Consider the following 13,319-nt stretch of genomic DNA (forward strand, 5'->3'; position numbering starts at 1 on the left):
TTAGAGGCACAAGGAACAAATCTGGAAGGTACAATGACACTGGCCTAAGATGAAACACTGGTTACTCCAAACCTCCACTGAGGAAGAAAGGGCTTTTTATTCTGGACAAACCAAAAGCAAGGGCCTAGTGGAAACTCAAGTCTGAATGTGAGTTATGGAGTTAATACACTATCCTCCACGGTGCTAGGAACATCAGCAGATCATCTGCAGCAGTTGGCTTTCAGATGTATTTAACTGTCCCCCCTGAATGTAGGTATATATATTCAGGTAAGGTCAGAGAAGGGTCACAAAATTTACTCTTCCCAAAATCATTCATAAAGATACAAAACCCAGAAAGAAGCACAGGAAGTATTTCTATTCAGTAGCCAAAATTATGTCAGTCTGAACAGTGATGTTCATGAACTTCAGGGTAGGGCGATTTTCTGTACCTTGATTATCATTAAAGATATTGAGAGCTGGAGCAATTTCTGTAGCTTTCCACAAACGTATAGTGCCGTCTGCTGAACAGGACAGCAAACGCTGGTGAGCTCCACTGTAAACCAGACCCCACACTGCATCAGTATGGCCTACAAAAGCACCTCTTAGAACAGATGGATCTGTGAACCAAACACAACAAAACACATTTCAAAACAAAATCTGAACTAAGTCAATAGCTGCATCTTAGCCTATGTTTAGGCATCAACCTCTGGAAGATAATTGATAAAAAATCCCAAGATCAATCACATCATATCAATACAGAAGTCTTAATTATTCTGGCATTAAGATGCTTGAATTTCAGCAGCATATGTGACATTCAATTACCCAGTTTTCAACTAAAGGAACAAAAGGATGCTTCAGCAGAAAGGACAGTATTGACTTTGGCAAAACACACTTCATGGTTAAAATTCACTTTCAAACAGCTATTAATGCCACAGCAGTCCCTTTTATGCAGAAGCTAGCTTTGAGACCAACTGCATCTGAAGCTACCACAAGTGCAAAATAAATCATAAAATCCAGACACAAGGCTGACATCCACTCAAACCTAGTAAATTTTACTGAACTGGGCCTTTTTAGCTGTTTCTAGCCAACATTAGCAGCTTTGGTGTCAGACTATAAAACCTTTTTATCTCAACTCCACAGAAATTCGTCAAAGAAAAGAACATTAAAATACACATTTCCTGTACTTTCCAAATAATCAGGTTTAGTCCTGTACTTCTAAAACCTGCACTTAAGACTAGCTGTTTCTAAAAACTATGATGAGATCGAGGCCTTTTTTAAAAAAATGACATTTTACCTTGCCATCAAGCAGTACCAGCATTAAAACAAGAGGTTACTGAAGTAATTGAAGATAACATTCAATCTGCTGTTTTAAACTCTCACAGAAGCATTATCTACAAGTTATACTATTTTAGTGACATAACATTACTGCCACTAAACTTATCATTTCACTGCTGCGTGCAACAGCAACCTACCGTAAGAGTCATAGGGGTCAATGTTTGGGTTGGTTGTGTTCCAGCCATGGATGAGGCCATCTGTTCCCCCACTGTAGCACTGCTCACCATTACTGCTCATCACCACACAGAGCACTGGTCCACTGGAAGAAAGCCCCAAAGAAACACTGACTGTTAACATTTTCATCACATGCAATGCAGCGTCAATCTTAAGAATTTCCATGTTAGATACAGTTCACTTGCTGCATGGATTGCAACAAAAATGCAGCATAATGAAATCATATGCTACAAGATTTCCCCTAAAAATGCCCTCCACAATATCTGGTAACACAACTGCAATCAGGACAATTAATCATTATGCACATGAAATGTGAAAAACATCACACTTTAAACTCTAGGATTTCATATTTCACATAAACACATTTTTTTCGCTTTTCAAAAGATTTAAGGCACTTTCATGAAATCATCTCAGTAGATTTAAATTCACCGCATTCATTCTTCTTCAGTTTCATTCCATATATGCAAGTATGTGTCAAAAAGGCAAAAGCTGCAATGATGAACAGAACACCTGAACAAATTTGAACAGTATCATTTGTAGGTTTTTCATTTTAAAATTGTGACATATCTGACTTCAGACATAAATAACTATGCAGAAGGAAGCAGAACACATGGAGATATTCTAAACAACATAGGAACTAAAAGCATCACATGAAATCAGTAGCTGATAAGGTGGAAATTACTTTTTTAAAAAATTCTGTTTCTGTTTAAAAATCTTATCTTTCTTAAAATATGACAGTATTTCTCAGGAAATACTTACTTATGTGCTCGGAAGGTATATATTGGCTCTACATCAAGAGAAGCACTCCTAAATGAAGTATGAAAAAAATGTTAACACATGTACCATCTTATATAATGCTTCAGAAAAATTTGCCGGAATCACTAAATTCTTAAAATCCCTGCTTCATCTTTTGCAGTGTTTCTCCCACAACTTCCTCTCCCACCATGATTTTTCACGGGTCTAGGAACTATTTGCAGTCTTTCAAAACATGACAGGATTGGTTGTTTGGATTTTGTTTGAAGACCTTCAAGGTACTTCAGAGACCCATCAAACAAGCAGCTAGGTACACCAATGGAACAGGAGTGGAGAGACATTAGCATCACATGGAATGTATCATTAATTGTTCTTACTGGAGCAAAGGAGTTTTGCACTCCAAGTTTTTCTATCAACACTGAAGTGCTTCAAAATTTGCTGCTCTGGATTTTATCAATCCAAGGGAGGACTGTGTTATGCCCAGCTCTCCTCAAAAGTGTGACGTACTCCCTTAACCACATCAGCCCCATTACGAATTTCCTCTGATTTCTGCAAATTCCCAGCAATTTGCAAGAGATAACAAAGGAACCTGGCAACATCTCAGAGTTTCAAGCTGTCCCAGGTATATATGCATGTATGTGTATACATACATATGCATATATATATAAATGCATCCTATACATTTATATACACATGCAAGCACACTAACAGGCCGCATCCAAATACTTTCACTAGTAAATTAATTTGTCATGTTATCTACAAGGAAAATATAAAAAAATGAATGGTTTTCATCTTCACAAACAGAACACATTCACAAACACACATGGATTTTTTTCTGGCATTCTTTAGGCATCTCCACCCTTCTCTGAGAGCTTGTTTTCCTAGTCTTAAATTCAGGGAACACTTTCCATTAACTGGAAGGGCCATTCAGTGAAGTAGCATCTAGGTTTTGGTTTTCCTTTATAAATTAAAAGTGGTTTTGAAGAAAATAAAGAAAAATTCTTACTTTTTTGCAGGGGCTGTTTTTTGTAAATTCCACATTTTTAATGTATGGTCCTCTGAAGCTGTTATTAAGACTGGTTCAACTGGATGAAAAGCGAGACCTCTTATTCCATCAAAGTGACTTCTTAACGTAAACTTGGGGTTCCAAGTCTTTCTCAATGCATCCTTATTGTTGGCTATCTAATAAAACAAAATGCCAAACTTGTAATTAAGCTGGAAGGCACAACAAAAGGAAGAAATCAAAAATTTAGTTTGGCATTTTCAGAAGATGTCAAATTACCTCACCCACTTTTCACAATAACCTGCTCTCAAACAACAGTCCACTTAACACTAACCAGACACTTCAAAATGAGAACCAAGGTAGACATATTCCATACGAGTAATGTTGCGTCCACAGTGATAAATTCTATGCAAATCTGAAATAATCTCATGTCTGTCAAATTACACACTTTAAAAGCACTGATACTTCAATTAATACAGTTAAGTACTTAGAATTTGATCTATGGCTCATTCACTTACGAAGTTAGGCTTGACTCACCAAGGTGCAGTCCCTGAATATTCAAAGTACTACTGACATAACACCTCTAAAGAAAAGATCTGAGAGAAACAGATAAGTCTCTAGAAGCACAGAAAGGAACACAACCTAACTTACCCAGCTAAGGCAACACAAGATCTCTAATAATGCATGACAAGTTTGCCAGAATAGAAAAAAAAAAAGGCAAAAAGGACTTGGCTACACACTAAGAATCTAACTGGCAGGCAATAAGGTATCGTGTATACAGACACAATTATTTGGCAATAAATGCATTGTAGATGATCCAAAATAAAGCCTTTTAATAAAATAAGTTACTTCAATATTGCTCCTCTGAACAAATACTGACACAAAAGGCTGAACAGACTACTTCGCTGTCAGTCAACAATGTCATGAGTTAAATCTACCTTTCCGTAACCACTGCTGATGGTAGTTATGGAAAACCAAGAAAACAAACAATTGTACTGATATTTATCATGTTGAAATCTAAAGATAATTCGAAATAATTTGTATCTTTAACTGCAAAGATGAGAGAACTATTTTGAGCCACTTCAAGAAACATTTCATCCTGGGGACTGGGTGCGAAAGAGGAGGTTTAAGAACAGAAGTGCTTTTTCTTAAGCTTTGTTACATCTGGATTTAAGAATAAAAATATGCATAAATTAAAAGGTTCTATAGATTTTAAACAAAGAGAAGGGAGCCACAAGAAACAGGTTTAGTCTCATCATATTTCTAAAGCAGGTTTAGTCTCATCATATTTCTTAGTAATGACATATTGCCTTGCTCAGGGAGACAAGTCAGTTTCTTTGCCAGTTTACTGAGCCAAGTTGGCTCGGTGAGGGAACAGACAAATGCTCGAGCTGGTACAAGGATGGGGCAGGACTGCACAGTTAGCAGCTCTGGCAGGTTTTCTGAGGACTGGCCAAGAAAGTCTCAGCAAAAAGGGTACAAGATGTACAGATATCTGGAGAGAAATTTGGTTGCTTCAACATAGGCACCTAATGCCAATCAGGTGCTGGGGGGAACCTGCCTGCCCTCCAGCTGCCATACCAGCAGCACAGGTTCTGTGCCACAGCTGCAAAAGCCACAAAGACACCTCAGATGGCCTAACAGTGAATTCCAGTCCTGGCAAGATAAAATTCTATATTTGCTTGTCTTTCATTCAAAAATGTCCTTCCAAAAGGAGTCCAAGAAGGGCACTTCATAAACTGGAAAGCAAATGGAAGGCAGTCCCAGCTAGCAGACCAGCAGCAGAGCTGGAAACAGATTCTAGCCCTGACACATCACCCACCTGGCTGCACCACATCACTCTACCCACCAGTCTCACAAGCTCTGAGGTTGGTTACTCACACAGCACACAACCTCCTTCGGTCTCTCCCCACCAAAGCACAACTGTGAGGTAACCCAAGGCCTGAAAAGCAGTTTGGGGGGATGCCAACCCCAAAATTAGCACCTGATCTGGATTTGCCAGTTATAATAATACTTGTGTCTATACAAAATTGAAAACAAATTGAAAACAATTTGAAAACTAAAGAGAGCAATGACAGGTACTTCTCTTGTTCAAAGTTGTAAGAAATCAAACAAGGGCCTACTGCAAAGTCTAAAACCTCCAAATCAGTACTTAACATTAAATGCAATGATTTTGTAGTTCAGTCACTCTTATCTAAAATCTATTATAATTTTATGAAGATGATTAATCTATCCAGAAGACTAGAGAAAAAAAAACCAGAGCCAACCAAAGTGAACATTTGTCAAGAATGTGTAAAGGAAGGAAAAAGGAAAGGCAAACTTAAGTGTATTGGCTAGCAATCTGGAAAATTTAATCTTGTTAGATACTCTAAAAACCAATATACAAAAGAAAAAAAAAGTCTTGTAAGTAATAAATTAATAATCTTCATGACCAAGTGAAAACCATTCTTCAATTTACAGTCAAAGCACTATGTAAAAAACTGAAACCATGAAATGAGGCAGGCTAATGCTGCCATTTTTTAGAAGAAAATAATCCAGCAAAAATGTCAGTGAGATGAAAGGAACCAAAAATGGGAAAAGTGTCTGCCATTCTTGAAAGCAAATGTATTTAAAGACTGATTCACATGATCTTTCTACTTAATTCTCCATATGATTCAAAACTGACACTTAAAAACAAATACTAAGCTTTCACTAATCATACCTGATTCACATTTGGCAGCCAGATTACATTATCTGTAAGCTAAACTTACAATAAACTTGAAATAGGAACACCAGCCTTTCATTTTGCTTCAATAAAGTGCACAGTAACCAGAGCAAATAGTTTTATAATTTTTTTTTTTTTAGTTGTCAGCACTAGAAAAAGGTAAGAGTCGAGGTAACCATGAGTATGAATTCCTGATCACAGGACTTCATACAGGCATTGGACAAATGAACAAATAGAAGTTGGTATTCTCTACCATGCAGGAAAGGACTGGAGTGGATAAAGAAGTGCTACTCCATAAATGAAAGCTGTTAGTTCAGGATACAGAGACATGAACAAACACAACATTTATATGGACACTTGCACAATGAAGTCAAGCAATGAAAGCATCTTGTACAGATGGGTTAGCTTTGTCATGTTCTCTGAATTTAAAATCCAGCCTTGGATTTTTAGGAGTACCTGTAACAGCAATTTATTTGTACATTACTGTACCCCTTTCTGAAGACATAGTTAGGGACAATTCGTTCTTAAAAACATTAGGAACTGAGACAAATTGGGAGATAATACTGAAATACTGAATATTAGCAGAAATGCTCTGCATTCATTGCAATATTGATGATTCATAACATATCACATGTTCAGAAACTTGCTATAGTGGTAGGGCACATCTCTGCAGTGGCACTCTCAAATGAGTCTAAGATTTTATTAACTATGTATTTCATTGCTTTACAGAACCTCAAAGTAAGGACCTGCATCTTATGTCCAAAGTCTCAGATTTAATTTGTCATGGTAAAATCCCAGATAATGATTATTTAAGAATCAGATTTACTGAAGGGTAGGATTCATCCCCATCCGAGAATTAAAAATTATCTCTGAAATCCCTCAACCTTGACACAGCTGGGCAATGCAACAGCAAGATTAAACTGAAGCTGACAGATCACACAAGAGCAGATGAATAAATTAATACCTGAAGTGTCTTTTCCCAAGAAATCAGAAATACAGAAAAAAAATTGCATACAACTGAAAAGATGTAATTTTAAGAAAGATTTTTTTCATAAACAGAGCAAGAAAAATAAGGCCACAGAAGTGCTGTCCACAAAACCCTCCTAAGAGTTCTGGTCCAGTTTCCCGTTTGAAATGAAACTATTGCTCACACCAGAGGTAATGTAAACCACAGCTCTGCCCCAGCCAAGTTTTAAATATCTCCCAGGAGAGGGATTCCATTGTTTCTCTGTTTCAGTATCACCTACTACGTAACTTTCTCCCCCAGTGTCGTACCTGAACCTCCCAAGCCATCATTTGCTGTTTTCTCCTGCCTTAACACCTGGCACTATGGAGAAGCTTGGCTCTGTCATCCTTACAAGCACCCTATACCTGCAGGCTGCTATTCAAGCACTCCTCAGCCTCCTAACAGCTGAGCAAGACCAGCTCCCTTAACATCTACTCATCAGTCAGAAGCTACCGGATACTCCTCAATTTCTCTACAACCCTTTTTAAGTGGAGTGGCCCAAAACTGCATACAGCCCATGTAAAAGGGACATAAATGTCTCTCAATCTGCTGGCCATGATACTCCTAATTTTGCTCAGTCACTGGAGTTACATGTGCCCAGATGTACCACTATCACTAATTTACTTTCAACTACTTGCATAACATGGCAGGCAAATGAGAGGAGAGGGGCTTGTAGAGAGCTTGAATGCTGCTGTGTATGGGAAGGACTCCTTTGCCAAGTAAAACTTTGTGACATCCTCTAGCAGCGTAATTTTAACTGGAGAATGTTTTCTGCTGAGTCTATACACAAGTAACTTGCATCTGCCTTCAACAAGACAGAAGAACATTGAGTTACCATTAATAACCACTTACATCATAAGTCAGTGAATCTGCCTCATTTGCTACTGTAAGGCCTGCCAGTTCTCCAAGACCCAGTTCATTTTCAAGGGCTTCATCTGTTCCCATAATGAAAGATTTCCCTGAGGATGGAGGGAATGTTAAAGCTTCCACTGCAAGAAAACAAAGCAAACAAAAAAATCCTGAAACACAGATTTATACTACGGTGTACAATAAAAGCACATTTTCCACTTTTAGAATGCTACATATCTGTCAAGTAGCCGAGGGCAAAAAGAACCACAGAGATTCACAGAAAAACAGCTATTCCAAAGATAATCACTGTACTTACCAATAAGCAGCACCCTCTGAACACACCTACACCTGAGATGTGTGCGACTCCAGACAGTAAACGGAGCCAGCCACGGGCAGGAAGGGCGTGCTACCATTAATCCATATAAAGTGCACAAGAAACACAGAAATCACCTTCCCCAACTCAACTACAAAATATAGCAAATAGATATTGAAGAAGCAACAAAAATGTAGACAAAAACAGCTGGTGGGAGCAGCCTAAATCAAAGCCCTTCAAGCACTGCTCTTCGAATAGGTCTCTTAGTTATTACCTTTTCATCACAAACATCTTTTACCTCCTCCACCCCAAAGTTTACACTACAGTTTTCTTTTCCTGTCTTTTGAACTCACAATGCAATATTTCACTTAACACACAATACATACAAGACATCAAATTTGAAAACTTCCTAGAATAAAAAAATGTGTGCCCAAAATATGGCGTCTCAGCTTTATAAATACACAGCTAACATCAGCTGTCCTTTTTTTGTGAGAATCCATGTGAGTCTCTGAATTAAAAAACACATTACTGAAAGGACATGAAAATAGAGCTCTGCTAATACAGCTCTCAGTACATGTGAGAAAAGTTGGAAAGGGAACATTCAACAAAAAATTCTTCCACTTCACAAAGCGTTGCTAAGTTACCCCCTTCTTTCATGAAGAAAATCACTGAGCATGAAGGAAGCAGAACTACTGAGATCTTTGGTAGCTATTCCACACACCAGGGCTTTTTATGCATCTTAATTATAACTTGGCCGACCTACTTTTTCATTCTCACTGAAAGACTGCTAAGTGGAACTCATGTTTTGCACTTTTTTCAAAACACATATTTACCATTTTAATAGAGCACATGATATCACAGAATCATAGAATGGTTTGGGTTGGAAAGGACCTTACAGATCACCATGTTCCAGCCCCCTGCCATGGGCAGGGACACCTTCCACTTGATGGGGTTGTTCAAAGCACCATCCAACTTGGCATGGAACACTTCCAGGGACAGGGCATCCACAGCTTCTCTGGACAACCTGTTCGGTGTCTCACTACCCTCACAGTAAAGAATTTCTTCCTCGTAACCAATCTACACCTGCCCTCTTTTCAGTCTGAAACCATTCTCCCTTGTGCTGTCACTACATGCCAACATAAGAAGTCCCTCTCCAGCTCTCTTGCAGGCTCCCTTTAGGTACTGGAAGGCTGCCATGTTTGACAAATTAATATAGCTTCATATCCTATGTGTTATTATGCTCTATATTATAGCAATTCAAATATTGAATCAAATGAATGACTCAGCATTTTTCAGACTTAATAGTAGTGCTTCATTACAAAGATGCATGCATGGCTCTCCATACTAGAGCCATGGACAAGCTTGGACTAGCTTGAGAAATTCTCACTTGGACTAGCCCCTGTGAGAATTTCTCCTAATTTTTGGAACACATTATGGAAATCAATACACTGGCAAGCTGCAAGTTGTTCTGTATGATTCACTACACAATCATGCTTCACTACACGTGCTTTTGAAAGCTATAGTAAGGCATCTGTGTTTACCTGCACAGCCTCTATCTTTGCACCTTGGAAAAAAGGGCACGCTTGTGTGTGTGTATCTATACATATATACATTTAAAATTATGTCAATGGGGAAAAAAATGATGCTCTTATGTCCTCAGAGTTTCTGGCCCACACTTGTCTGCAAGGCTTGAGCACAAACAAAAGCAAGTGATTTAGGATGGTCATATTACAAAGCCACTAAGTGCCAAATTATTTTTTTCATTGTGCTCAAAGATATTCAGCCAAGACCTGAACTTAGGTAGGTGTCTTGACCTTACTTATAGTGACCGTAATGGAGGAATAAGAATGTAATCTATTATACCTAAAACTTGCAATACTGAATCAGAATTTGTAAAGTGCTTGGAAAGTCAGAGAGAATAATTCTTAAGTAACTACAAACATCCACCCTCTATGAAGGGGAATGTACTTTTTTAATATTTACCTTCATCCGTCCTGTTTATCTCATGTTCAATGAGCCTTGAACTACTGGGCCTAGAAGAAGGTGCAACAGATGGCTGTAATGAAGGGAGATCATCAACATCTCTCAAGTTTGCAAGCATATCTTGCAGCTTTGACCTGTTGGGCCCTAACCAGAAAAAAAACAAAAAATTAAAGGGTTTAGGCATAGTTCACGATGACACTCCTTTTATCAGATATGCTACAGCAGGACATGCAACAATGGATCCTACCTTGCATTATGACATTACCACAGAAAAACTAATGAGCACTTATTTCAGCAGTAACTAATCATCCAGCATGAAATGAATTTCAAGAAGAAAGTGATAGAAGCAGCTGAGAATTGTGAACGCACAATTTTCCCCATATGAATGGACTCATAGTGCTACTTGTACTCATAGTGCTACTTGTACGGGATGCTGAAGAATGCCGCCAACTGAGTCATACTTTAGATAATTCGAATATTTACTTTGCTAAAACAATAGCTGACATCCATGAATATTTTAGGATTTGTGCATCAGGTACTTTGTGCAGCATATTGTTACAACAACATTTTAATTTAAATTTATTTGTGCAGTAGTGTAGTATCGTGAACTATATAATCCAAAAAGTTATATTAAAATAAAAATGCAACTGGATTCACTGGCCTACTTCCTGAAGCTACATATGGTGAAGACCCATGCCCTTCTTGACACTTACCTGTGCTTTGCTCCATCATTTTCCCACATCCCTGTTTTGACTGTTTTATATAGGATTGAGGCTGAAACATATCTTCGGTAGTTTTTCCTGTTGTAAGTTTAATTAAGAATGGGAAAATGTCTTACCCATAGTCCATTATGTTTTTTTCCTAGACCAGTAAATAATACAGCTATTTTCAAGCAGCTTTAACACAGTAGTGTACTCTAATATATGTATTTTCTCATAAAACCATTCTATGATTCTATTCTCTTATTACTTCACAGGAATGTTTACTACAGCCTTGCAAAATCATGAGTTTACTAATGCAGTTGCAAATGCTACTTTGTCCACCCTAATCATAATGACTGATAATACACTAAAATGTATTTAACTTGTCTGTCACCAAAATATTACTCAATCCAGAAAAACACTAAGAAGGATTTTGCAAGATTGTTTTACTATAATATCTGCTTTATAAAACCAGTATTTTACTTAGTAGAAGTTCAGTGGCAAAGCACCATATATGATGAAAATAAAGTCATAGAAACAAACTTTGTAAAATTTAATGTTATTTAGTTCCTTCTTTTTTCTCCAGACAGCCTCCCTCACATTCTTCTTCACTATGCACAATATTATGAATAACTGAAAACAGGCTCCGATTCTTCCTGACTTTTCTGCATTGATGGCCCTCCAGTGATGGTTTGTCCATGGAAAGATGCTTAATTTCACTGCTGCAGTAAACCACTTTGTCTCCCAAGATCAAACCAATCAAATCAATCCAAAAGGTACTGAGCAGCAATTATCCTCATGAAGGAGCACTGGATGTCTGAGTGCTGCCATTCCATCGTGATTTTTTATCATAATGATATAAAACATATTCCAATAATGTCTGCATCTATATTAACAATTAAGTTTTATCATCAAAAATAAAAAGACAACAGCTGTTCAAGTACAGAATTTCAACACTTGGATTAAATAATTTCTGCTAGACTAACCCCACAGCTATTTACCCTGAACTACATAACATGTCTGTGTATTTTAAAAATAACAGACAAGTTACAAAAATCACTTTCGTTGTAATCATATACTGGCATGTCCCGTCTATCTTTAACCATAAAGAAATTTAGAATCAATTTTGTTAAACATGAACACTTTGGTTAGTCAGCTCAGATTCTTGTCAGACTTGCAATTAACTTCCAGTAAATTAAATTTTTCCAAAGATGACAAAAATATCACTTAAGAAATTTAAAGCATGGTAATTATTTACTTTTTTTTCTTAATTTGGAAAAAAAAAGGAGATGTTTAGTTTTTCTATTTCATAACATAATTTCAGCCAAATAACCAACTGCTGAGCAGCAGCTAATGAGAATATCAATGCAAAAAGTAATAAAACAAGTCAGCCTCAATGCGAGGCTCTGACATATTTACATCATTGTGCATATCTCTTTGGAAGTGAGAATTTCCTTGGTATTCATAAGCATCTTGCCACAAAGGGAGAAACATCCCTGAAATTTCTTACCAGGCTACATGCAATATTATTAATATACATCTTTCACACATGAATTCTCAATATGGCTAGGTCTTTGAAACACAGCCATGAATACAGTGTTTCATTCTAAACTCTCCATCTGAGTTCAAAAAAATTAATGGCTTACCTATCAAAACCAATTGATTTTACAAAACATATCTGTTTTTCAAGAAATGTAACAAAAAAATACAGGGCTAGAAACTGTATTTCAGATACTGTTCACAGGTGGTTTTTTTTTAATAAAAATACCCAACTTTTTTGAATGCTAGTCCCAGAGGTATGAAAGTCAATAAATAAATCCTGTGAATTACAAATAAACTGATGGTCATAGTTGCTTCCTATTTCGAGCCCTGCATAACAAATTATGATGACAGCATGACTTTCATGTTGTGAATGTCAAGTATAAACAGGGGTAGAAATTAACCTGTTTTCTCCCACTGTCATCTAATAGGATACTCAAGAGAGTTTCCAGTTTGGTCTCTTTCTTTGTTTATTTATATACCAGACTTTAACTCATCCTGTGAAACTGGCATGTTTCCAGCTAAGAAAGGATTCTGAAGTCTTCTGTATTAAAGCGTGAAGTATTAAAACAATGCCTTTTACAATTTAAATATCTGAATAACAAAAGTACAAAACATGCTCAAAGCAAGAATTTTTAACTAATCCAACACTTGGTTGGAAGAAGTTATATCTAATCCAACTATTTATTGTAGGTAACTTGATCGTCTGTCATTAATTTCAACCCCTGAGAACTGGTGAACAGGAAAGCAGTCAGGAGCAGCAAAGTAAAAGAGTAAGTAATTTTAGGAAAACATTGAAAGAGAGATAGAATTAAGGGTGTGAAAGATGTGAGATTTATGATTTTAAGGTGCAATGTTTTCCACTTACTCTTCACCCCCTTTTTCCCCTTGCGCTCCTTTTTGTATTGTTCCTTGAGTTTGGTTATAACTCCCTGGTCGACATTCCAGGCTTCAGGCATGAGACACTGGTCTTCCTTTTC

The 13,319-nt window shown here is 37.2% G+C and overlaps 1 protein-coding gene across 1 annotated transcript in view; it reads right to left on the reverse strand.

The window, feature by feature from the left end:
• The window catches only part of STRN (striatin), a 69,248-nt gene that overhangs the window by 13,186 nt on the left and 42,743 nt on the right, over window positions 1-13,319 (reverse strand). The window contains 8 exon segments of the mRNA XM_066546642.1: window positions 429-596; window positions 1,452-1,573; window positions 2,248-2,295; window positions 3,248-3,423; window positions 7,807-7,943; window positions 10,100-10,243; window positions 10,813-10,899; window positions 13,208-13,318. Coding sequence (XP_066402739.1) covers window positions 429-596; window positions 1,452-1,573; window positions 2,248-2,295; window positions 3,248-3,423; window positions 7,807-7,943; window positions 10,100-10,243; window positions 10,813-10,899; window positions 13,208-13,318 — 993 coding nt within the window.

Source organism: Molothrus aeneus, chromosome 3 (assembly GCF_037042795.1).
Source record: "Molothrus aeneus isolate 106 chromosome 3, BPBGC_Maene_1.0, whole genome shotgun sequence".
NCBI classification, from domain to species: Eukaryota; Metazoa; Chordata; class Aves; order Passeriformes; family Icteridae; genus Molothrus; species Molothrus aeneus.